Source organism: Bos javanicus, chromosome 5 (genome assembly GCF_032452875.1).
Source record: "Bos javanicus breed banteng chromosome 5, ARS-OSU_banteng_1.0, whole genome shotgun sequence".
Lineage (NCBI taxonomy): Eukaryota > Metazoa > Chordata > Mammalia > Artiodactyla > Bovidae > Bos > Bos javanicus.
Window position 1 is genome coordinate 101,504,599 of NC_083872.1, and position 26,118 is coordinate 101,530,716.

A 26,118-nucleotide genomic window follows, 5' to 3' on the forward strand; every position below is an offset into this window, starting at 1 on the left:
TGCATAAAGATCTTCTGTGACACAGGGTATCAGGGGATCCTTGGAAAATCCATCCTTGAAGGACAAGCCTTCTTAGCCATTGTGTGTCTGTGTGTGTATGTGTTAGTAATTCAATCATGTCTGACTCTTTGCCACCCCATGGACTCAAGCCCGCTAGGCTCCTCTGTCCATGAGATTCTCCAGGCAAGAATACTGGAGTGGGTTGCCATTCCCTTCTTCAGGGGATCTTCACAACCCAGAGATTGAGCCCAGGTCTCCTGCACTGCAGGCGAATTCTTTACCATCTGAGCCACCTGGGAAGCCCCTTAACCATTATGCCATGTGACAATCTTTTCATCATCTGGGAATAAGACAGATCCTACTTTGTAGTATATACAACTTTTCCTAGCTTTCCTTCTAGATTGTAAACTTTTTAAAGACTATGTCTTACCAGATTTCCAATACTTGAAATAGAAGGAGGTATGCCCATAAAGTCATGCCTTTATGCTTACAGACCCCATAACTGGCTTTCCAATTTGTGACTATGTAAATTTAGCCATAATTATACATGTCCTCTTTACATGTAAAACATGGATCTTGTGATGTTTCATACTCTACAAAGTAAGACTTAAATACGTATAGTACTATTTATGTGCTCATATGACCTAATTTTATGAATCCTTCTATGTCTTTTTCAAACATGATTTTCTCCCTTGCTGTAGAATGATTAGTCCCCAGACCTAGAGGGCAAGGGTGATCGTTTTTCCTCTCTCTCCATGTGGGATCCAATCCTACCTGATAAATGGCATAAGAACAAGCTATTTACCTGAGTGGAAGAGAAGCCCCCATATGCATTTTGCTGCTTGGTCAACCAAGCCACTATGCTGGTGGCCTTTACTAGCTCCTTTTGAGTCAGGTCGTCTTTGCTAAGCAAGGTCAGTAATACATAGGCCGTGAGTTCCACATCCACAGCCTCAGGCTGAGACCAAGGGCTGGTATCTGAAGTCGGAGCAGGTTTCTGGCTCCAGTGAGTGGACTCTCCTATGGAGAAAAACGCATGATTAGGAAAGTCTTGGAAGGAAATGACTTTCCTATTTTCACTTTGTAAATGTGTGTGCACCAAGTGTGCCAAGTTGCTTCAGTCATGTCTGACTCTGTGTGACCCTGTGGACTGTAGCCCACCAGGCTCCTCTGTCCATGGAATTCTCCAGGCAAGAATACTGTAATGGGTTGCCATTTCCTTTTTGAGGGGCTCTTCCCCACCCAGGGATCGAACCCACATCTCCTTCACTGGCAGGTGGATTCTTCACTGCTGAGCCACCTGGGAAGCCCCAAATCAGAGAAAGTAACAACCAAAAAGTAATCATCAGTCAGAAAAAAATATTTCTCAAATCTTCTGACTTATTGGCCATAATGTATATGCAAGAATTTGTGTCTGTGTGTGCATGTGTGTACACCCACACAGAATTCCCTTGGGTGAAGCTGGGAGCATCAATAAATGCCTCCAGAAATGATAACATATGGGAGAATATGCATAAAAATGCTGAGAAACCACAGAAGAAATGCTAATGAGAGCAAGCAAGTAGATGATGAGGTCAAATCCCATTTCTGTGACAGCCACAACGGTAACTTGAAGATAAAGAACAACAAGTGGAAATGAGGAGTGGAAGCTAGAAGTCTTATTAAATATAAGTTTAGGGACTTCGCTGGTGGTCCAGTTGTTATGAATATGCCTTGCAACACTGGGGACAAATGTTCGATTCCTGGTCAGGGAACTAAGGTCCTACATGCCACAGAGCAACTAAGCCCACATTGCAACTAGAGAGTCCGTGAGCCTCAACGAAAAATCCTGCATACTGCAACTAAGACCTGACACAGCCAAAAAATAAAATTTTAATATAAATATATAAGTTCAGAGATAATAAATACATAGCCCAAAGGAGGTAATCTAAGTGGAAGAACAAAAGAAAACATGTGAGCCTACAATGCAAGATAATGAGCAAAATATGATTACATTAAGTTGATATATACCTGAGCAGGTATAACTCCACCCACTGTCTGAGACCCCCGTTCCAGGACTGGAGTTGCTTATACACAGGCCAAATATCTACCCAGAGCCCTGATGAGAGGACAATTCAGCAATGACACTTGTATAAATGAAAGCTGAGATTAACTTTATGCCTGGAAGTATAATTTTAAATAAAGAGCATTAATATTTTATTTACAAGATCTGTTAGAATATCTAATTTTTTTTTGGCCATGCCACAGGGCTTGCAGGATCTTAGGGATCTTAGAGTAGTAAAAGTGCTGAGTCTTAGCCACTGGACCAATAGCAAATTCCCAGAATATTGCAAATTATTCTTAAATACATCCAAAGTTTGAGAAGGACCTCGAGAAATCTCTAAGTTCATCTTACCCCATCAGCCTCAGTAGCTTTACACCAAAGAACTGTTAAACTAGGGATTCTCCAATGCCAGTACATTTTCTGACCTGCTTCTACCATCTATTTTCTCTTCATGTTAAAAATATAACATGCTCTTTGAGGACTTTCAGGGGTTTTCCCACAAACCTCTTAGTAGTGATTTTATGACTTAACGTTTACTAAAATGAATCCTAGAACTGAACATGTGCGCGACTACAGAGACTAGGGAAATTTTTCACATCTTTTCACAATTTCAAAAAAACTGGAACTTCCGTGGGAGTCCAGTGGTTGGGACTCAGAGCTTTTTAGACCTGGGTTCACTGTTTTAGACCTGGGTTCGATCCCTGGTCAGGGAACTAAGATCCTGCAAGCCACACATCATGACAAAAAATAAAAAGGACTTCCCTGGCATCCAAGTGGGTTTGATCCCTGGTCTGGGAAGTTCTGCATACTATGCAGTGTGGCAAAAAACAAAGCAAAAGCTAACATGGCCAACATACCTGAGACAATAGCCTGTTGATCTAGCTTTTCAAGAAGAATGTTTCTGATGTTCATGTTTCCAGCCAGAGAGAACGTATAAGCAAGGAGGGCCTGTGTGTACAGGTTGGTGGTAGAGGAAACAGAACTCTTGACACACTGCAGCCCCTGACTCACCATTGGGTCCTGGAAGGTAAAGATAAAGAACTGAATTTAGAAGGCATTCCTTTAAAAAGTGGAGGTGATAAGGAAGTCACCATACCCTCCTTTCAGTTTAAAAGGCTCTCGGTTCTGAGTTCAGTCACTCAGTCGTGTCTGACTCTTTGCGACCCCATACACCACAGCAAGCCAGGCCTCCCTGTCCATCACCAACCCCCAGAGTCCACCCAAACCCATGTCCATTGAGTCAGTGATGCCATCCAACCATCTCATCCTCTGTCGTCCCCTTCTCCTCCTGCCCTCAATCTTCCCCAGCATCAGGGTCTTTTCAAATGAGTCAGCTCTTCGCTTCAGGTGGCCAAAGTACTGGAGTTTCAGCTTTAGCATCATTCCTTCCAAAGAACACACAGGACTGATCTCCTTTAGGATGGACTAGTTGGATCTCCTTGCAGTCAAAGGGACTCTCAAGAGTCTTCTCCAACACCACAGTTCAAAAGCATCAATTATTCAGCACTCAGTATTCTTTATAGTCCAACTCTCACATCCATACATGACCACTGGAAAAACCATAGCCTTGACTAGACTGACCTTTGTTGACAAAGTAATGTCTCTTTTCATGACAGCTTTTTAATATGCTGTCTAGGTTGGTCATAACTTTCCTTCCAAGGAGTAAGTGTCTTTTAATTTCATGACTGCAATCACCATCTGCAGTGATTTTGGAGCCCAGAAAAATAAAGTTAGCCACTGTTTCCACTGTTTCCCCATCTATTTGCCATGAAGTGATGGGACCGGATGCCATGATCTTCGTTTTCTGAATGTTGAGCTTTAAGCCAACTTTTTCATGCTCCTCTTTCACTTTCATCAAGAGGCTCTTTAGTTCTTCTTCACTTTCTGCCCTAAGGGTGGTGTCATTTGCATATCTGAGGTTATTGATATTTCTCCCGGCAATCTTGATTCCAGCTTATGCTTCCTCCAGCCCAGCATTTCTCATGATGTACTCTGCATATAAGTTAAATAAACAGGGTGACAATATACAGCCTTGACCTACTCCTTTCCTAATTTGGAACCAGTCTGTTGTTGCATGTTCCAAGCAAAAGTTCTAACTGTTGCTTCCCGACTTGTATACAGGTTTCTCAAGAGGCAGGTCAGGTGGCCTGGTATTCCCATCTCTTGCAGAATTTTCCACAGTTTATTGTGATCCACACAGTCATAGGCTTTGGCATAGTCAATAAAGCAGAAATAGATGTTTTTCTGGAACTCTTTTGCTTTTTCAATGGTCCAGTGGATGTTGGCAATTTGATCTCTGGTTCCTCTGCTTTTTCTAAAACCAGCTTGAACATCTGGAAGTTCACGGTTCATGTATTGCTGAAGCCTGGCTTGGAGAATTTTATTTTATTTTATTTTATTTTTCAGTGAAAAGACATAATTTAATAAGGAAGATGCATAGGAACATTACAGGCCTATCAGAAAGGAAAGTCTGTGTTTCCAAAGTTGGAGGTCCCTAAGCATAACCCAAGCTTTGCTGACAAATTCTTGTGCTTGCCAAAGTTGAACCACTGAGTTTCCTGCTTCCTCTTTAAAAAGTACCCTTGTTTCACATCGGTTCAGATGTGAAAGTTCAGGGAAAAGTGGAGGAGTGGACCTTTCAACCCCGTACGGGCAAATGGGGTTTGCTTTGCGAAACTGTCTCATTTGTTCACATCATGTAAATGTAGAGATCTGGAGAAAAGACGTTTTGTTCTCAGTTCAAGACCTGTGAAGTGTGGTAGGCGAGCTGAGGGTCCTCGGTGTCTCCCCAGATGTATAGGTTTATCTAGACTCTCCAGGAAGCTAGAAGTGTCTCTCCTTTTTGACATTTAAACAAGGGGCATCCAAGCATTTGTCATGTAGCAAATAGCACAACTGTTCTGGTCTTAAATCACTTGTCTGGGTCTCATCCTGATTCTTCTGCTTAGGAGCTCTGTGCCCTTGGGCAAGTTTCTTAACCTCTTTCAATCCTCCTTTCCTCATCTGTAAATTGTGAATAAATAGGATTTATCTCACAGATTAGTGTGAGGTTCTAATGAGAAAAAGCAATGAAGTACCTGGCACATAATAAGTATCTGGTAAAGAGTGGCTGTCATTTAGTTGTTAAAGTAAAACAGTAATACAATTTCCAAATAATAGTTTAGAAATTTTAGAAAGTAGAGACTGGAGGAAACACCCACTATACCACATCACTTCAAGATACCTGCTATTATTGTTTGTATAATCCCTTACAACTTGTCTTTTATGTTATTTTCAAGTATAAAATGTAATATATTTTTATTTTAGCATCACTTTACTAGTGTGTGAGATGAGTGCAATTGTGTGGTAGTTTGAGCATTCTTTGGCATTGCCTTTCTTTGGGATTGGAATGAAAACTGAGCTTTTCCAGTCCCTTGGCCACTGCTGAATTTTCCAAATTTGCTGGCATATTGAATGCAGCACTTTCACAGCATCATCTTTCAGGATTTGGAATAGTTCAACTGGAATTCCATCACCTCCACTAGCTTTGTTCGTAGTGATGCTTCCTAAGGCGCACTTGACTTCACATTCCAGGATGTCTAGTTCTAGGTGAGTGATCACACCATCGTGATTATCTGGGTCATGAAGATCTTTTTTGTATAGTTCTTCTGTGTATTCTTGCCACCTCTTCTTAATATCTTCTGCTTCTGTTAGGTCCCTATCATTTCTGTCCTTTATTGGCTGGAGAGGGACAAAACTAGCTAACTTTCTCTAGAAATAGGCATGATCCAGAGAGTGTCAAGGGGAGGCGCTAGAGAAACTCACATCTATGGTCTTGCCCATTTCCAACAATGCAGCTGTAATGTAGGCAGTCAAGGAGACCTCATCATCAACTCCACCCTGGAAGGAGAAAGGGAGACAGGAAGTCAAGGCTGCAGCCAGCACGTGCAAAAACTGTGTGCAAACTACAAACTACAAAAAGGTGTCCCCTCTGAACAGATGAATTAGCAGATGCAGGGAATGGACATGTGGACACAGGGGCAGGGGAAGGGTGGGATGAATTGGGAGAGTAGCATTGACATATAATACACTAGTTTGTGTAAAATACATAACTAGTGGGAAGCTGCTGTATAGCACAGGGAGCTCAGCTCAGTGCTCTGTGATGACCTAAAGGAGTGAGATGGGGGTGGGAGGGTGGGAGGGAGGTAGAAGGAAGGCTCAAGAGGGAGGAGACTTACATACTCATGTACCTAATTCCCACTGTTGTACAGCAAAAGCTAACACAACACTGTAAAGCAATTATCTTCCAATTAAAACAAAATTTTTTATTTATTATTATTTTTTACCTGAAGGATAATTGCTTAACAATATTGTGTTAGTTTCTGCCATACATCAACATGAATCAGTCATAGGTATACATATGTTCCCTCCCTGTTGAACCTCTGTCCCACCTCCCACCCCATTCCACTCCTCAATTTTTGAATTAAAATAAAAAGTGCTCCTTTCCACAGGCTGACTCGACCTCAAGACTCCAGGACAGACAGTGGGTGGGCGCGGGGAGGAGGACTGGAGGGACTTCAGTGACGCACAGCCTCCAACAGTGACCTTCAAGTAACCTTCAAGAAGTAACATGAGGTCTTCAGCTCTGAGTGGGTATTTAGGAAACCCAAGAGAAGTGGTTACGAAGCATAACAGATTTTTTTTTTTTTAAGAAGGAAGCAGGGGATACGAAGAATCTGAGAATTTCTTATTCTCAGGTTTTTACTGAATCTGAGCCTCCCCAGATGAATGTTCTCCTCAAGTGGCACAAAGCCCAGCCTCTTTTCCAGGAGACATTCGGTGACACCTGTCCTTGATTAATGACGTTCACAGAAGAATATTAGTCTTTTCTTTAAAAAAATATATAATCTAAATTATGATCTTTGCTCAATAGATAAAAGAACAAACACTTAAAAAGGTGAAATAGTTTGTTCAAGAATACACAACTAATAAGCTGAAGGGCTGGGATTTGAGCCCAAGGAGTTGAAGTCCAGAGCTCCCGCTAAGGACCAAACCACCAAACTTGACAAGACGAATGATGTGTTTCTTGACAGACTGCCCAGCTCTGGTAAGATAGGAGGAGGAAAAACCTCTAGAATCTTGTTCTAGTCACATCCAGGCTTGTACTATACATATGGGGGACACTGCAAGGACCTTGCATAAGGAATACTAATGAATCATACAAAGATTTTGTTTTCAACACTCAAGATTTTTAATCCAGGGCCTGGAATAGCAATAATGATCCCTCCAGGAAAGTTGGTTCGGTCTTTCTTTCACTGGATCTGTTCTGAATCGAACAAGAGCTACTCACACCCCAGCACCTCACCCTGTGTTGGGAGGGGTCAGGCATTGCAGTGAATGGAGGCGAGCAATGCCCCTGGGGTCCAACTGCTGGGGTTCAAATGACAGTCCTGCGCCCACAAACAATCACCTCGGGCACTTTACTTAACCCCTGCACCTAGTTTCTTCATCTGTAAAATGGAATTAAAAATGGTATGCCAGGACTTGTGTGTGCATGCTCAGTTGCTTCAGTCGTGTCCAACACTTTGTGACTTTATGGACTATGCCCCGCCAGGTTCCTCTGTCCATGAGATTCTCTAGACACGAATACTAGAGTAGATTGCCATGCTCTCCAGGGGAATCTTCCCGACCCAGGAATCAAACTCACATCTCCTGCATCACAGGTGGATTCTTCACCCACTGAGCCACCTGGGAAGCCCCATGCTAGGACTTAGCATATTGATTTGTTGTAAACATTAAATGGGCTTTCCAGGTGGCTCAGTGGTAAAGAATCTGCCTGCCAAAACAGGAGATGCAAGAGACACGGGTTCGATCCCTGGGTCAGAAAGATCCCCCAGAAAAGGAAATGGCAACCCATGGGAAATCCCATGGATAGAGGAGCCTGGCAGGGTTGCAGTCCATGGGGTCATAAAGAGTCAGACACGACTAAGCAACTAAACAACAACAAACATTAAACATCAAATAAACGGAGTACATAGTGCCTGTAAGGGAGTAGACCCCTTACAATAAACACTGGGCTGGGGACTTCCCTGGTGGATTAAGAATCTGTCTTCCAATGCAGTGGACGTGAGTTTGATCCCTGGTTGGGTAACTAAGATCCCACATACCCTGGGGCAACTAAACCTGTGTGTAGGACTACTGAGCCTGTGCTGCAGCAAAAATCCAGCCCAGCCAAAATAAACAAATAATTACTTTTTTTTAATAGCAAAATTATTTAAAAAAAAAAAAAAAAGGCACTGGGCTGCCTAGGAATCCCCACCAGAGCAAATGGCTTTGCTTCATACTTAGGGAGTTCGTAAAATGCTCAGAGACCTTCTAGTCCAGTGGTCCTCAAACTTTAGCAAGTGTTTGAATCACCCAGAGGGCTACATTAAAATACAAATGCTGGCCCACATCCCCCAGAGTCCTCTGACTAGGTCTGGGGTGAGAGCTGGAATTAGCATTTCAAACAAGTTCTCAGGTGGTGCCGGTACTGCTGAACCTGGGGACCGCACTTTGAGAACCATATCCTAGTATATTCTCTCATTTTACAGACATGGAAGCTCAGGCTCAGACTGGCTAAAAATATTGACCAAGGTCACCCCTTAGCCAGGCCAGAGACCTAAAGAACCAAACCCCGGGCCAGCACTCTCTTGATTCTGTGCAATCAGAGGTCAAGTTCTTCTCAGGGACTCCAGGTCCCTGGGCAGGGCCGCACCTTCATAGATGTTTGAAGGAGCTTTCCCACGTTGTCGTAGCAGCCACTGGAGAGCTGGTTTCCTGCCATCCACTCAAGAGCATCCTGGATGTTCTTGTCATCAATGAAGATGAATTGCCGAGCCTGGCCAAAGCATTTGGTGACAAAGGCTGTCAGCCTATATGGTAAAGAGGGAAATGCACATTAAGGCAGATTTCTAGGTGAGGGTTCAATGTGTTAAGTTGATTCAGTAGTGTCCGGCTCTTCACCACCCCATGGACTATAGCCCACAAGGCTCCACTGTCCATGGGATTCTCCAGGCAAGAATACTAGAGTGGGTTGCCATTTCCTCCTCCAGGGTGTGTGACAGTTCTACAGCTTGTTCTGGTGTGTGGTTCCAGAAGAGGAGTTGAGGAAACATAATGCCATAGTAAGCCTGGAAAAGGGAGGCCTTACTTGGCCTTCGTGGGGACAAGAACTGGTAGGTTCAAGGTGGGGGAGAAGGGTAAGGGGTTTGACCATACATGAAGCTGAAATAAATAGTATTAAAGTGATAGAAGAGGACTTCCCTGGTGGCACAGCAGATAAGAATCCACTTGCCAATGCAGGGGACAGGGGTTCCATCCCTGGTCCAGGAAGATTCCTCATGCCACAGTGCAACTAAGGCCCATGTACCACAGCTGCTGAGCCCACACCTAGAGCCTGTGCTTCACAAGAGAAACCCACACACCACAACAAGAGAAACCCCACACACCAAAACTAGAGAATGCCCACAGAGCAACAGAAACCCAACACGGCCATAAATAAAAAAATAAAATTTATTTTTAAAATATGTTTAAGTGGTAAAGGATAGAAAGCAAGAATGGGGTGCAGGGGAGGATAGAGGAATAATTCCAAAGGGTTCTGGAATTATGCTCTGAGGAGCAGAACTCACTGGGAATTGGGCAACATTACCATGTGTTTCCATTTCCATCTTGCTCCCCAAAGGCGCTGTAGGAGCCATTACTGTGTTTGTACATCAGTTCCCTCTGGTACCCTGGGAAGCCAGATGTGGTTTTAGAGGAGAGCGATAACTTCACAAAACACTCCCATGGCTTGCAAGGATAAGGGACACTTCAGATACCAAAATTCCCTGTGTCTTAATAACCCAACCATAGGCCCCAAAGCAAGTGTCCAAGAAGAAAGGGTGAGCCAGCTCACCCAGCTTCAGGAAGCCCACTCCTCGAGACCAGATTTCCTCCGTCAGCAGCTCTGTCTTCTCCAGGTACTGCAGGACGTAAATGATAGGTGCGAACAAGACCATGTTCTGCTCCCCACAGCCCATTGGCATCTGCACCAAGTTGTCCAGGTTCTGCAGGGCTGTGCCCATGATGTCTCCTGGGGTCCAAAAGGAGAGGGAGAGAAGATGGTGGGAGAAGCAGGGACCCTGAAGAGTTATCATTCAATGAATACATGTGTGCCAAGTCGCTTTAGTCATGTCTGACTCTTTGAGAACCCATGGACTGTAGCCCACCAGGCTCCTCTGTTCATGGGATTTTTCCAGGCAAGAATACTGGAGTGGGTTGCCATGCCCTCTTCTAGGGGATCTTCTCTACCCAAGGATGGAACCCACATCTCTTATGTCTCCAGCATTGGCAGGCGGGTTCTTTACCACTAGCACCACTTGAGAAGCCCTCCAAAAAACACATATTACTTAGCATTTTGTGAGTCATTACTCTGTGACCCCAGGGACAACAGTCTCTACCTCGAAGAGCCCATAGTCAGTGGGGCAAGCAATTACAATACACTGCAATTCTTTTGTTTTGGCTTTTTTTTCTTCTTTCTTTTTTTTGGCTATGCTTTGGTTGTGGCATGTGGGCTTAGTTGCCCAGAGACATGTGGGATTTTAGTTCTCTGACCAGGGATTGAACCCACATTCCCTGACAGCTCAGTTGGTAAAGAATCTGCCTGCAATGCAGGAGACTCTGGTTCGATTCCTGGGTCAGGAAGATCCCCTGGAGAAGGGAGAGGCTATCCACTGCAGTATTTTTGGGCTTTCCTTGTGGCTCAGCTGGTAAAGAATCTGCCTACAATGCAGGAGACCTGGGTTCCATCCCTGGTTTGGGAAGATACCCTGGAGAAGGGAAAGGCTATCCATTCTAGGATTCTGGTAGAATCCTTTCACATTTCACTTTCACATTTCATTTTCCCTGCACTGAAGGTGGATTCTTACCCACTGGACCACCAGGGAAGTCCCACAGTTCTTGGGATCTAGTTCCCTGACAAGGGATCAAACTTGGGCCCCCTACATTAGGAGCTCTGAGTCTTGGCTGCTGGACCACCTGGCAAGTCCCTACATCACTATTCTAACTTATTATAAGCAATTATAACATAGTACTATAACATTAGGTATGTACAAGGTACTAGAGTACACAGACAGATACATAGGCCACCTGAAGGAGTGCAAGGCTTTAAAACGCTGATGAGGGATGTACCAAAACCTGCAATTCTTAGTCTCAGTCTCTAAGCGCCTCCACTGCGTATAACTACATCACCCTTCGAATCACCACGTCTCACTCAGACACACACATCCTCCTGGCACGCTTTTCCACGTTAAATTCCCCAACCCCTCCATATACTTCACAACCCAGGAAGCCTGATGTAAGTGATTCATGAACATCTTCATTTCAGTCATTGAGCTCAATTTGAATGTATAAATATGTCCTGAATGTCAACTGCAAGAACTGCTCCAAGAACAAAAATGAAAAAGACATGGCCTTTGGGACTTCCCCGGTGGTTCAGTGGTTAAGAATCTGCCTGCCATTGAAACATATACATTACCATATGTAAAACAGAGAGCTAGTGGGAAGTTGATTTATAACACAGGGAGCTCAAGCAGGTGCTCTGACAATCTAGAGCGGTCGGATGGGGTAGGGGATGGGAGGGAGGTTCAAGAAGGAGGGGACATATGCCTAGTTTTGACTGATTCACATTTTGTATGGCAGAAACCAACACAATGTTGTAAAGCAATTATCCTCCACTTAAAAAAAAAAAAAGAATCACCTTCCAATGTGGGGAATCGATCCCCCTGATATGGGAAGATTCCACATGCCACGGGGCAGCTAAGACCATGCACCACAACTACTGAAGCCCGGGCACCCTAGAGCCCGTGCTCCGCAACAAGAGAATCCACCACACTGAGAAGCCTGTGCACCACACCTAGAGAGTAAGAGAAAGCTCGTGCAGGAACGAGGATCCAGGGCAGCCAAAACATAAATAATAAAAAAATTTAAGTAAATAAATAGACAGGACCCTTAGCCTCAAGGAGTCCTCAATGCAGTGTGGAAGACACAAAAAGATAGTGAGTTATAATTCAGGATGGTGAGTGCTATATTAGAATCAAATGCAGGAAAAAATGGACATTTTAACCTGGAAGGGATCTGGGTAGGGGGTAAGAGTAAAGAAAGAATAACACATATAGCCTTCTACTATGTGCTAGATACTGTGCTGGGAACTTGATATTATATTATATTTAATCTTTACACCAATCCTGAGAGGTAGGTTATTAACCCTTTCTTACAGAAGGGAAAAGAGGGACCAAAATCGTTCACTAACTTATCCAAAGTCACATGGCTATTAAATGGCATAACTGAGATCCTAAATCAGTTTGATACAATTTTACAATTTTCAAGCTCATGTTTTCCTACTTGCTCCCTCTTCTTGCCCAAAGAAGTGGCATACCCTTTTAAACATGGTTGAATCTTCCCAAAATTATATTCAAATGGATAAAGTTATTATTCTTAAATGGTTACCACAAACATTTTGTCTCCCTTCTACTCAGTTTATAGACTTAAACCTACATACATATAAAACTTAATGAGCTTTAACTTCCTCTTCCCAGTCTCTTTTCTGTTTTTTGTCTTTGTTTCTCTATTTTTTGGGTCCTGGCTTACGGCATGTGGGATCTTAGTTCCCTAACCAGGGATCAAACCCAGGCCCCCTGCAGTGGATGCATGCTGTCTTAACCACTGGACCACTGGGAAAGTCCCTCATTCCTGTTTTTAACTGGGTATATGTCTATATAATCCCATCCGTACTGCATAGGCTGTATGTGCTCAGTTTATAAAATAAGCTCTTCTTCCTTCATCTCTTCCAGTCTACCACACCTTCCTTCAGGTAGGTCCATAGGCTTCAACTCACACCACACCTTGATAGCTGCTGGCCCCACTTTTTCCTTTTTGAGCCAAGAATCTCTGGTTGCTTACCCAGAACAGCAACATAAGCCCTGGCTGAATCAGGAACAACATCCACAGGGACCTCCAGGGAGATAGATTCTGAAGCCACTTTTCCTGTGAGGGGCAGAGAAAGGGTAAAACACTAGAAAGGTGGAAGTAGTGGGGCTTCTTGAGCCCAAACCATAGAAAAACTTGCCATCACCCAGGGTTTTCTGTAACCATTGCTTTCTGTGGGTTGGAGGTAGATTTTTTTATTACTATTCATAGCGGTCTTTGCTAAAAATAAATTCCAGCCAGCACCATAATGTGCTGTATGATTTCTCTTCTTTTCCTGCCTCTCTGCTAGTTGGCTCCCCTGGGAAGGGCACCCCTAGACTCTCCTATTTTTTTCTTGTCCTGTAGATTCCTCCTTTTGCCTAAGAAAATCTGTTGCTAAGGGAATTCTCACATCAACCCCTCTCTGTGTTCACCCACCTTTTGGGCACAGCAATGAGCTGTGTGTCTTCTCCACAAGGACTCCTTCCGGCTGACAGGAAAAGAGACAAGGATGGGTGAGAAAAACTAGATGAGTATCAGGGCAGGTGGCCCTGGAGGGATAAGAAAGGGAAGGGAAATGGGAAAAAGAGGCCCTGCTTGTGCCCCGAGGGCTTCGCTCACAACTGGAGAGAACAGAGCTTCTCTTTGACATTCAGAAGAACTCCTTTTCAACCCAGGGAGGGGCCTCTCAGTAAGATTCTTTCTGGGCTAGAGCTAAAGGCAAGTTTGGGACACTTCTAGGAGACAGGATGGGCAATGGAATTCATAGTGATGTGACGCAGCTAATGCTGACATAGGGATTTTCATAGGAGAAACTAACATTCATTGAATGTCTCCAAAGTACCAAGTATCAGAGGAGTGGGAGGGAGGAGTAGGAGGGAGGGGATATATGTATACATACAGCTGAATCATGTTGCTGTACAGCAGAAACTAACACAACGTTGTAAAGCAATTATACTCCAATTTTTTAAAAAAAGATAACATTCCTTCTTAATCTTATAAGGGGTCACATGACCCACTATGATGACCCTTATATCCAGATTATGTAAATTGTCAATAATGTATCATTTGATATACAGTCTTCCGTCTCAAAGAAAACTCATGCAACTGTGCCTTGACTTCCAAAGTGCAGGACAGTTCTCAGGGCTTTCTGAGAAGCTCTTTCCAGGGTATAATCCTCAAATCTGGCTTGAATAAAATTTTCCATTTCTTTCTTAAAAAAAAAAAAAAAGTATAGGTACTATATTAGGCACTTTCATAGGCCATCGGTATGGGTTTATCAAGTATTTAAGAGCAGAAATGGCTCAGGGAAGGATAAAGGTGAGCTACCTGATGGCAGATGGACTTAGAATGCTGCAACAGACTCACTGATGTGGTCGGACACATGCTGAACATCCCTGGCTTGGTAGCTGCCTTTGCCTCTGAAGCTAGACCCGCAGAAAACTCACCTTGACCAGAACTGGTTTGATGAGTGTGTCACTCCCACCCTTTAGGGGAACAAACGCCTTCTGGCCCCCACAGAGTTCATTGCTGTTCAGAATCTTTGTGCTGATAGTGAAGTTTACATGACCTGAGAAGAAAGAGGGCGAAAGGAAGATATTGGCCCCATTGGCACAGGTACCAATGAGGTCTCTTCCCCACTAGACTGTTGCTTCTTAAACTTGATACATGCAAGTCACCTGCAGCTCTGGTTTGTTACAATAAGAGCTCTGCATCAGTGGATCTGGGGTGTGGCCCACAGTCTGCAGCTCCAACAAGCTTCCAGGAGTCACTGATACTGGTCTAGTGTGTTAGGCAGCCTCTAAGGGGCCCTGACAACCCCTGCATCCTGATATTTACACTGCTCTGTCATCTTCTCCCCTTGCTTGTGGGCTGGATTTAGTGATTCACTTCTAAAGAAGAGGATAGAGCAGAAGCAGTGAGATGTCACTTCTGAGATTGGTTAAAAAAAGACTGTAGGGACTTCCTTGGTGATCCAGTGATTGTAAATCCACCTTCCAGTGCAGGAGACGTGGGTTCGATCCCTGGCTGGAGAATTCAGTTCCCACATGCTGCAGAGCAACTTAGTCTGCAAGCTGCAATGAAGATCCAGCACAGCCAAAAAAAGACTGTAGCTCTGTCTTGGGTTCCCTTTTCCCCTTGAGACACTCACTGTGGACGAAGCCAGTTGTCATGTCAGGAGGCAGTCGGGTGAGAAGAGCCATGGGTTAGGAAACAGAGGGAGCCCACCAACCAACACCTGAGGCCAAGAACTGCAGCCTTCAGTCTAACAGCCCATGAGGATCAGAGGCTCTGGAATAACTGTAGATGAAAGTTCTCTCCTGGGCAAATCTTTGGAGGAGAACACAGCCCTGGCTGAACTTCATGAGAGGCCTTGGGCAAGAGGCACTCAGCTAAACCATACCAATCACTGACCTACAGAAACTGTGATAATAAATGTTCTTTAAGGCTGCTAAATTTTAGGGTAATTTGTTAAGCAGCAGTAGATCACTAATTCACCCATTGATCACAATTTTAGTTGCAAGGATTTAATCTGAGAGCAAATGACATCTGAAAGGATTATTGTGATGATTGTATGTGTGTGTGTGTGCCCACATGTGCACTCGACCAGTCAACTCTTTGGGATCCCATGGACTATAGCCCACCAGGCTCCTCTGTCCATGGAATTTTTCAGGCAAGAATACTACAGTGGGTTGCCATTTCCTTCTCCAGGGGATCTTCCCAACCCAGCGGTAGAACTTGGGTCTCTTGTGTCTCCTGCACTGGCAGATTGATTCTTTACCACTGCACCATGCTGCTAAGTCACTTCAGTCGTGTCCGACTCTGTGCGACCCCATAGACGGCAGCCCACCAGGCTCCCCCGTCCCTGGGATTCTCCAGGCAAGAACACTGGAGTGGGTTGCCATTTCCTTCTCCAGTGCAGGAAAGTGAAAAGTCAAAGTGAAGTCACTCAGTCGTGTCCAACCCTTAGCATGGACTGCAGCCCACCAGGCTCCTCCTTCCATGGGATTTTCCAGGCAAGAGTACCGGAGTGGCATGCCATTGCCTTCTCCGCACTGCACCATGAGGGAAGCCCAAATTATGATGATTAAATGAGCTAATTAATGTAACACAGTTAGGATAATGCCTGGCCCATAGTTAGTGTCTGACTAGTAACATGAAACTATATCCCTTGTCCTGGCATAAATATATTTTTAAAATATTTATTTATTTGGTTGCACTGGGTCTTAGTTGCCACACCTGTGATCTTTGATCTTCTTCGTTGTGACAGGAAGGACACACGGGGTATTTTTTTAGTTGTGGCATGTGAACTCAGCTGCAGCATGTGGGATCTAGTTCCCAGACCAGGGATTGAACTTGGTCATTGGGAGTGTGGAGTCTTACCCACTGGACCACCAGGGAAATCCTTGGTATAAATTTTAAAAGCTCACCCTTTCACACTTGAAATAGTCCAATGTGGATAATTTGGAGTCATCTATCAAAGAATATTTGCTCATTTATTTATAACCTAGACTTAAGAGGGAGAAAAATAGAGGCAAATATACAGAGAGGAAGGAGAAAACAAAGCAAATGTAGCAGAGGAAAGGGTAGTATTCTTAACCTCTGTTCTCTCCTTGCCTACCTGCCACGTCCTGCTCTTACCCAGTTTGACAGCCGTGATGTTCCAGTGATAGGATTTTGCTTCGTCAGCACACAGACAGGTGGAGGCCCGAGTGTCTGTCTGCGTTTCCACTCGGTACTCCTCTGACTTAGCTAGGTTAGTCTGAACCTAAAGAGGATATTTGAAAGATAAAGGATATGAGTAGGACTTCTCTGGTGGTCCAGCAGTTAAGAATCCGCCTGCCAATGCAGCAGATACAGGTTCGATCGCTAGTCTGGAAAGATCCCACGTGCTGAGGGGCCACTGAGGTCATGCACCACAAACCTGTGCTCTAGAGCCCAGGAGCCACAACCACCGAGCCCTCATGCTACAACTACTAAAGCCCGCATGGAGCCTGTGCTCCGAAACAAGAGTGGCCACCACAATGAGAAGCTCGCGTACCACAATGAAGAGTAGCCCCCACTCACTGCAACTAGAGAAAGCCTCCCAGAGAGAGCCCAAGTGGCAACAAAGACCCAGCACAGCCAAAATAAATCTATTAACTAAAATAAGTTTTAAAAAATAATAAAGGATATGAGTAAAGCAGACAATGCACAGAAGGTTAGGAAGATGGGAGGGCCAAGACACTGATGTCTCATCTTCTTCTCTGGGGAGATGGGTATGCCTCCAGTGTAGGGGCTGATACCTGCTTCCTACATCCCCAGCTCTTACCCTGATGCACTTCTTCAGGTAATTGAAGATGGTGGCAGTCAGACGGAAGGATTCACCACGAACCACTGAGTAAGGGAGCGTCAGATCAACAAAGAACGGCTTGAAGGCAGTCACTCCAACAGTGGGTGAGAGGCCAAAACCCTTGGACTGGGAGGTGCAGAAAGTCATGGCCTTCCACGTGGTGATGGTGTCAGGAACCGTGATGTGGACAGACTCCTCTCCCGAGTAGCTGTGAGGACACAAGAATTCAGCTACAAATTCGCCTGCAGAAATGACTATTTTGTTGCCCTTATGCATGGCGGGTGGGGTGGGAGGGAAGCAACTGGACTGGAGGCCTAAGTGAATCTCAGACTGTGAGTCTTCAGGTGAGGCTGTACAAGTATGGGAAAAGTGTGTGTCTGAGGATTGGGGGAGGCGGTATGTGTGTAAACATATCTGTAAGACAGCCCAGTGCCCTCCGAATCTGTGAGAATATTCATCCTTATGGTTTGTCAGGACAAGCAGGAAAGGAGTGAGCACAAACCAAACTAACATCAAGATGTGCCTTTCTGTTGGTGTGGCCCTGCCCTGTCTGCACTGCACAAATGTGAAGATGTGTGGATTTGTTTTGAATGATTGTATACAATTGTTTAAGAATCCAGACAAAGAAAAACGTTCTCATATTTCCATTAAACCTTCTTGGCTTGAGACTTCTGTTTATTCTTGCCACCTCTGCTTAATCTCTTCTGCTTCTGTTAGGTCCTTGCTCTTTCTGTCCTTTATTGTGCCCATCTTTGTGTGAAATGTTCCCTTGGTATCTCCAGTTTTCTTGAAGAGATCTCTAGTCTTTCCCATTCTATTGCTTTCCTCCATTTCTTTGCATTGTTCACTTAAGAAGGCTTTCTTATCTTTCCTTACTATTCTCTGGCTTGAGACTTAGGTTCATTAGAAATTATCTGAGTCTGGGATTTCCCTGGTGGTCCAGTGGCTAAAAGTCTAGCTCGAAATGCAGGTAGTCTGGTTTTGATCCCTGGTCAGGGAACTAGATCCCACATTTTGCAACTAAAGGGCCCACATGCCACAACTAAGACCCAGTACAGTCAAATTAATTAATTTAAAACAATTATCTGAGTCTGGGCTCTCTCCTGACTCCACACTGTATATATATAATCTTGTTATACCTTTGAGGTATCACTTACCCAACAGGAAACAGATCCCACAGCCAAGTCTCTGGAAAGTACTGGCGAACCTGAGACTCTTCCGGCTGAACTGGCTGGAATGGAGCTAGCTTGTGAGCCATTGAATGAACTTCATTCACTGCTAAGGAGACCAGGAATAAGGGAAAAAGCAGAGGTGTCACTCGATTGTGTCACGCAATAAGTCAAAGTAGAGGGAAGACATTCAGAGGGAAGCGGAAAACATGCAAGTCATAGATGAGGTGGAAGGACCACTGAGGAACTGACTAGTCACAAGGCTATTGGGGAAAGTGACAGGTGGGGATGTTTGCCCAGAGAATGAATAGATAAGAACTTCAGGCTTCAAAAGCCCTCCCCATAGAAAGAGAGTGAAATCCTTGGGGAAACTGCCTGCATCTATAACCCACAATCCATTATCATCCTGGCTAGAGGCTCAGAGCAAGAAGAGGAGGCAAAGAGGGAGCTTTCAGAGTTCCATGATTCTAAATATTTCAGTGAATCAGAGGCAGCTTACCTCCAGCCATCGTATGGCTGTATCTTAAATTCTGGTGACTGCAATCTATTGGCCTCTTGATTTTGGCATTGGACAGTATTTTCAGGCCCATGTTCTGATAGGCACCAAAGGGACCAGAGAATGAAGTGTTAGAGGGGGTCCTCTCCCTTACTACAAGGGCTACTGCTTAGAAATTTCACCCTCAAAGGGTTGAACCAACACATTCTTTGCCTACTAATTGTGAGACCTATACCAACCACCAAGACTGGTTCACTTCTATTCCAGCCAGCATGAAAGTCTCTCAGTGAAAACTTATTTCATTGTATTTATATACATATATATGTACGTATTATGCATATGTATATACACACATATGCATACGTTTCTGCAGAATGATCGTCACAATAAGTCTAGTTAACATCCATTACCATATATAATTACAAAAAATTATTTTCTTGTGATGAGGACTTTTAAGATCTATTCTCTTAGCAACTTTCAAGTATGCTACATGGTATCATTGGGTTTCTCCAGGGGCTCAGAGGTAAAGAATCCACCTGCAATGGAGGAGTTTGATCCCTGGGTCAGGAAGACACCCTGAAGAAGGAAATGGCACCCCACTTTAGCATTCTTGCCTGGGAAATCCCATGACAGAAGAGCCTGGCGGGCTACAGTCCACGGGGTCGTAAAAGAGTTGGACGGGCTGAGCAACTAAACAACCACGTACAGTATCACTAGCTACAGTCACTACACTGTACACTATATTCCCAAGACTTGTTTATTTCACAACTGGAAGCTTGCACCTTCTGACCACATTTACCCATGTTGCCCGCCCCCTGTCTCCCATCTCTGGCAACTACAGTCTCTTTCCTGTATCTATGAGTCTGTTGTTAACTGTTGTTTCTAAATTCCACATATAACTGAGATCATACAAGGTTTGTCTTTCTCCATCTGACTTATTTCACTTAGCATAATGCCCTCAAGGTCCATCCAGGTTGTTGCAAGTGACAAGATTTCATTCTTTTTTTGGCTAAATAGTAGTATTCCACTTACTTCATTGTTCGATATGTTTAATACTTCTTCCGAATATTAGTCACTGTATCCTTATTATTTGATTTGAAATGAATTTTCTGAGGGCAGAGACCATATCAGCTTGATCAATTAAATAAAAATATATTGAGTGGATCAGGCTCAAAAATATATTGAAGGATAAAGTATTAGAGAGAACAAAAAGATTGAACAAGACCTGCTTCCGGACCTCAGAGAATCAATGGCCAGACATGGGCCAAAGCATTCCAAAACTTTGCTGATAAAATAAATGCAAAATCTTTCGTAATAGGAGACTTCTGGTCTACCTTTCTTTGTGTGTGTGTGTGTGTGTGTGTGTGTGTGTGTGTGTGTGTGTGTGTTCCTTCTGTACTGATCCCATGGAAGTCAATGTTTGCAGACCCCAGAGAGAGGATAGGTATATAGCCTCACATGTGGGAAACTTCTTCAAGCATAAGAACCAAGAGAGGCTCCTTGCCCACCAGGAGTTTCTTTCAAGATTTTGCCCCTGTCAGTGCCCACCTGAGCCCACATACTTCTGTCGATATGGACTTTCCTTTCCCCCTCCCACCACCATTGTTTCTATGAGAAAAAAATGGGTAAGAACATCCACCTGGAACAAACTGAAAAGGTCTGTTTTTTCAGAGATCCAAGGCCTCCACATGACAAGACGATTGTTCCAACGCTCCTCGAGCACTGGCTGAATAAGGGGCTGTGGAACGTTCCAACCATCAAACCCTGGACACTCATCGTATTCAGCCACCTGATAGGGGTAGTGATTGTACCAGAATGGGAACATCCCATAGACCTGAGAAAAGACAGGAAAGGAAATTAATCTTTTTTTCTTAAGCAAATGAAATATTGACACAGTGAAATCACTTCTCTCAGATTCTGTGGCACAGTTTACTGTCTTTGTATTCTTTGTCTTCATTACTCCAGAATTTCTTTCATCCTAAGTCCCTTCCTCTAGTTCATCTTTTCTCATAATCTGATCTTTATCTCCTATTTCATCTTTTCTGATCCCTATGATCATATTAACCATGCCCTTCTCATATCGTGTTTTTCGGGGGCTGGGGCATGCCAAGCAGCTGGCAGGATCTTAGCTCCCTGACCAGGGATTGAACCTGGGACCTAGGAGTGAAAGCCCTGAGTCCTAAACACTGGATTTCCAGGAATTTCCCATATCATCATTTCTACCTTCATGTCCACACCAGCTTTGCCTCCCCCTTGTGTGAGGCACTGTTTCCCTGAGACTCTCTTTCCTGCTCTCTGGAATCCATCTCTTATCCTGATGCAGCCAGTCTATCTTCTCTGTCGACCCCTGCCATGTCAGCAGACCACTCACCGAGCTATTGCTCAGTTCGCTCTCTGGTCTAAGCAGCAAGACACTCTCATCCACGGCCCGGACTGCACACAGGGACCCAGGGGCTGCCCGAAGCTGGAGGTCCACATCTGCTCCTGGAAGCTGCTGGGAAGGTGAGAAGCCAAGGGAAACCTGGGGTAGAGAAAAGGACAACATGGGGATCAGGTCAGGCTAGAGAGGAAGAGAAACAGTCATCAGCCATATGCCCTAAGTACGGTCCCTAGCCCACTCCTTCACTTTTTTTTTAAGGGTCACTTTGTCTTTTTTTTTTTTTTTGATGTGGATTATTTTTAAAGTCTTTATTGAATTTGTTACAATATTGCTTCTGTTTAATATTTTGTTTTTTTGGCCATGAAGAATGTGGGATTTTAACTCCTTGACCAGGGATTGAACCCAAACCCCCAGCATTGGAAGATGAAGTCTCAACCAGTGGACTGCCAGAGAATTCCCCCGAGTCCTTCACTTTTATACTGATTTTTCTTTGTAAAGTCTTGCCCTTTAGAAGCAGTGTCTTGTGATACAGTTGGAAAAAGTAAGCAGCACAGTAGAATAATACAGGAAGTTTAAAAGACAGAAAGTAGAAAGAGAATTTATGGAATAGATCTACAGAACATGTGACTTCCCAGCATGACCTTTTAAAAGAAGAAGGAGAGACAGTTCAACAAACCATGCTAAAGATACAGAACATGACATCCAGCTTCAACATTATCCCCTGCCTTCCCTAGTGGCCTTGTCTTATCTCCCTCCACGCCCAGGATACACAAGCTCCCTCTCTCTGCCCAGACCTTTCCTTCAACCGCCTTAACTGCCATTTTACCTGATTGTCAAAGCACATCTCCACTGAGAACTGGATTTTGTCTGCTATGACACCTCCATTGGGAAAAACGGCGTAGACCACCAGGGAAGGATCAGGGGCTAATCTAGAGTTGAAGACCAGTGGGAGAGAGAAGGAGCCTTTCAGTCCTGAAAGAGAAGAGGGGATCTTCAGGCCTAAGAGTACACGCTCTTATGTGTACCAATGACATCCAACCTGTGTCTGCACTTCTCCCTGAGCCAGCCACGGGCAAGTTGTTCCTCATTTTTCTGATCTGTGGTTATTGTTCTGTTCTTGCTACTCCTGCTCTTGCTTCTAGTATAAGAACTGTTTTCTAGAAGTTTAAAGTTTTTTCTTGTCTCTCTTTTTTTTTCTTTCTTTCTTTTTTGTTTGTTGAATTAATGTAAAAACAATTTTACATTACAAATGTAATGTAAATTTACAGGAGACTTGGAAAACACAGAATGAAGTTACATGTAGTTCCACTATATATTGCAAGTATTTTTAAGTAGATAAATGAAGATTTTCAGTTGGAGTTTCAATATCAAACTCTCAAAAATTAATATAATGAATATACAAAAAAGTAGAAGGAAACTACCACAAAGGAGATCTGAAAAGCATTATAAACCAATTCAACTGGAAATTTAAAGTTTAAGTCTCCCAAGAGATTCATGAACACTCACCTTTCATCCTGGACTTCAGGTGTTTCTGCCCCTCCATCTCCAAATTTCCTTTCCCTATTAACTAAAGAAGAGAAAAAATAAAAATCATCAACAACATAGAAGTTAGAGGAGTTTAGCCTTGGTCCAATCCTTACATCTCTCTGTAAGGAGAGGCTTCTTTCATAGTTCAAGAGTCCAGGTAAGTACTTTGTGGAGCATCCTTCAGTTTGTCAAATGTTGGATGGTACCCAGAATCCTGATGACTCTTCCTCCAGTTGGGGGTCTGCAAAGGACCAGGGGGTGGGTGGGAGGAGACACAGGCCACCATGGCTTTGGAACCAGAAACCATTCTTCACAACAGATAGCTGACACCATTTCTTGAAGATCTCTAGGTTTTATTCTTTTATGATCCCTGTAACATAATGTCCACTAAAATCCATCCTTACGACCTTTTTTAAAAAACATTTTTTTCTACTGAAGTACAGTTGATTTATAATGTTGTGCCAATCTCTGCTGGACAGCCGAGTGACTCAGTTATACACATATATACATTCTTTTTTTAATATTCTTTTCCATTATGGTTATCCCAGGAGATTGGATATAGTTCCCTGTGCTGTACAATAGGACCTTGTTGTTTATCCATTCTATATGTAATAGTTTGGATCTGCTAATCCCAAACACCCAATCTATCCCTCCCACAAGTCTCTTCCCCCTTGGCAACCACAAATCTGTTCCCTATTTCTGTGAGTCTGTTTCTGTTTTTACAACTTTAAAAAAATTATCACTCAATTCAAAATTCAGTGGAAGTTAAAGGTAGGGGGGGTTGGGGATAAATTGGGAATTTGGGATTAATATATACACACTACTATATATAAAATAAATAAGCAACAAGGACGTACTGTATAGCATAGGGAACTCTACTCAATACTCTGTAATAACCTCTAAGGGAAGAGAATCTGAAAAAGAATATATATACATATGTGTGTGTGTGTAATTGAATACTTGAAACTAACACATTGTAGATCAACTATATATAAATAAAAAATTTTTTAAAGAATTCAGTGGAAATGAATACATTTTAAACTGTCTTGAGTCCTCTGACATTTGACTTTCTGGCAAGAAATCTCTTTTTATCTCTCCCTTCCTGTTCACTCTCCCCTGAAAATGAACTCAGTGCAATGGTTTCTAAGTAGGCCAGCTCCTCAGGCTTCAGTCAAGTCCGCACTGATCTGCTCCAATTCCACTTTTCTCGTAAGCCTCCCACACTTCTGTCCTGAACTCAGTACATATAACTCTGCCTTTTTATTTCCCACCCACCCCTCCTCATTTTGTCATTTGGATGATTGTTTTAGATTGATGGAGACATTGAAATGATTTAGGGGGAGAAAGTCTCTTAGAGACTTTAAGAAGATGATAAGGGAATAAAAAACTCTGGACCATCAAACCCGAGGTTCACAGGAGTCCAGTTCTTGAGGACTTCCTGGGGAGTTGGACTCAGGGTGACCAGTAAAACTGTTAGTCTTGGTTTTTCTTTTTGTTTTTGGGGGTTTTTTTGGCCGCACAGTAGGGCATGCAGGATCTTACTTCCCTGACCAGGGATCAAACCCATGCCCCTTGCAGTGGAAGCTCAGATTCTTAACCACTGGACCACCAGGCAAGGCACCAAACTGCTTGTCTTTATACATTTTTTCCAGACCACAAGTTGTAATCATATTTCTCCAGCAAAGTTGCTATCAAAGTTAACCCTATATTATCTATTTTAAAACACTGACCAATGAAACACATAAGGAAATTTATTCTGAGTCCACATCCTCTCCTCAGTCTCCCTCCCATCCACCCACCCAGCTCCCTTTCAGCCCTTGTCAGCAACATTTTTGCATTAATTCCTAGTATTATTTCCTCACACAATTTCCCTGGACTCCTGTTCAAAATCTTATTACCTATGTCCTCCCATCTTCTATACCTATATCAACATGGTAGCCACTGGGCACATATGACTCCTGCTGCTGCTGCTGCTAAGTCGCTTCAGTCGTGTCTGACTCTGTGCGACCCCAGAGACGGCAGCCCATCGGGCTCCCCTGTCCCTGGGATTCTCCAGGCAAGAACACTGGAGTGGGTTGCCATTTCCTTTTCCAATGCATGAAAGTGAAAAGTGAAAGTGAAGTCACTCAGTCGTATCCGACTCTTAGTGACCCCATGGACTGCAGCCTACCAGGCTCCTCTGTCCATAAGATTTTCCAGGCAAGAGTACTGGAGTGGGGTGCCATTGCCTTCTCCGCATATGACTCCTGGATTCCTTGAAATGTGACTTGTCCAAACTCCTTTAAGTATAAGATACATACTTTGAATTTCTAATGCATACTTTGCTACACGGTTGAAACAAAAAAAATGTAAAATATTAATTAATGATTTTTTATGTTGATTTCATGTGGAAATGACCATATGTTGGGTTAGATAAAATATCCTTTAAAAGTTAGTTTCCCCTGTTCTTTTAATTTTTTAATGTGGCAAATAAAGATTTAGAAATTACCTATATGGCTTGCATTACAGCTTTCTACAAAACTCTTTTGGCTGTACTGCACGGCCTGTGGGATCTTAGTCCCCCACCCAGGGACTGAACCTGCACTCCCTGCATTGGCAGAGCAGTCTTAACCATTGGACCACCAGGGAAGTCCTGTCTTATATCTATCCAGACTGTTCACTTGCTCTGACTCACTGTCCTTATTCCCTTTCCTTCCAGTCCCTGTCTCCCAGTCTCACATAGTAGGAGAAGGTGATTTCCTGGTCAGGCTTTGCATCAGCCGGATCGATGTGGTAATCCACCAGCACTTCCTGGGGCCGGCCACATTCCAAGATGCCACTCAGTCGACGGATGCCAAGGAAGCTGCGAGTCGGGTTGTAGAAGGGCTGCAGCTGCAGGTAGGCATTTTGGTAGTAACGAGGCGCTTGTTTTGGATCATGTGTTTCTACCAATTGGAACCTTCCCTGAGAAAGAGAGAGAGAAAAAAAAGACCTTTAAAGGCATGTACCCCAAGTATATCAACCCAGTAGGGCTGTTGTGATTCTCAAATCTGTACTCCCTAACAGTGGCGTGTAGATATTTCGCTAGAGGTCCAACCAAGAATGTTTGAGGACTCCATAATAGTGGTGACTTGCAGCAACATTTTGGTATGTCAGGGTATAAAGTAAGGGCTGATATATAGCTGTCAGGTAATAGAAAATTGTCGATAATATACCTTCACACAC

At 43.7% G+C, this 26,118-nt stretch overlaps 1 protein-coding gene across 4 annotated transcripts in view; it reads right to left on the bottom strand.

Annotated features, from left to right (window-relative positions):
• Window positions 1–26,118, bottom strand: part of A2ML1 (alpha-2-macroglobulin like 1) — a 50,263-nt gene that overhangs the window by 8,327 nt on the left and 15,818 nt on the right. For 2 of the 4 annotated variants that reach the window (XM_061417971.1, XM_061417973.1), the window contains exons 12-29: window positions 25,633–25,857; window positions 22,894–22,954; window positions 22,214–22,359; window positions 21,379–21,528; window positions 20,647–20,841; window positions 19,011–19,104; window positions 18,500–18,620; window positions 17,322–17,550; window positions 16,652–16,778; window positions 14,458–14,579; window positions 13,448–13,499; window positions 13,004–13,087; window positions 9,960–10,136; window positions 9,714–9,795; window positions 8,781–8,937; window positions 5,849–5,923; window positions 2,902–3,064; window positions 806–1,020 (exon numbers count right to left, since the gene is read on the bottom strand). In XM_061417971.1, the coding sequence (XP_061273955.1) occupies window positions 806–1,020; window positions 2,902–3,064; window positions 5,849–5,923; window positions 8,781–8,937; window positions 9,714–9,795; window positions 9,960–10,136; window positions 13,004–13,087; window positions 13,448–13,499; window positions 14,458–14,579; window positions 16,652–16,778; window positions 17,322–17,550; window positions 18,500–18,620; window positions 19,011–19,104; window positions 20,647–20,841; window positions 21,379–21,528; window positions 22,214–22,359; window positions 22,894–22,954; window positions 25,633–25,857 (2,475 nt within the window). The remainder of the gene's footprint in view (window positions 1–805; window positions 1,021–2,901; window positions 3,065–5,848; window positions 5,924–8,780; window positions 8,938–9,713; window positions 9,796–9,959; window positions 10,137–13,003; window positions 13,088–13,447; window positions 13,500–14,457; window positions 14,580–16,651; window positions 16,779–17,321; window positions 17,551–18,499; window positions 18,621–19,010; window positions 19,105–20,646; window positions 20,842–21,378; window positions 21,529–22,213; window positions 22,360–22,893; window positions 22,955–25,632; window positions 25,858–26,118) is intronic. The other 2 variants (XM_061417972.1, XM_061417974.1) reach the window with 1 other exon arrangement.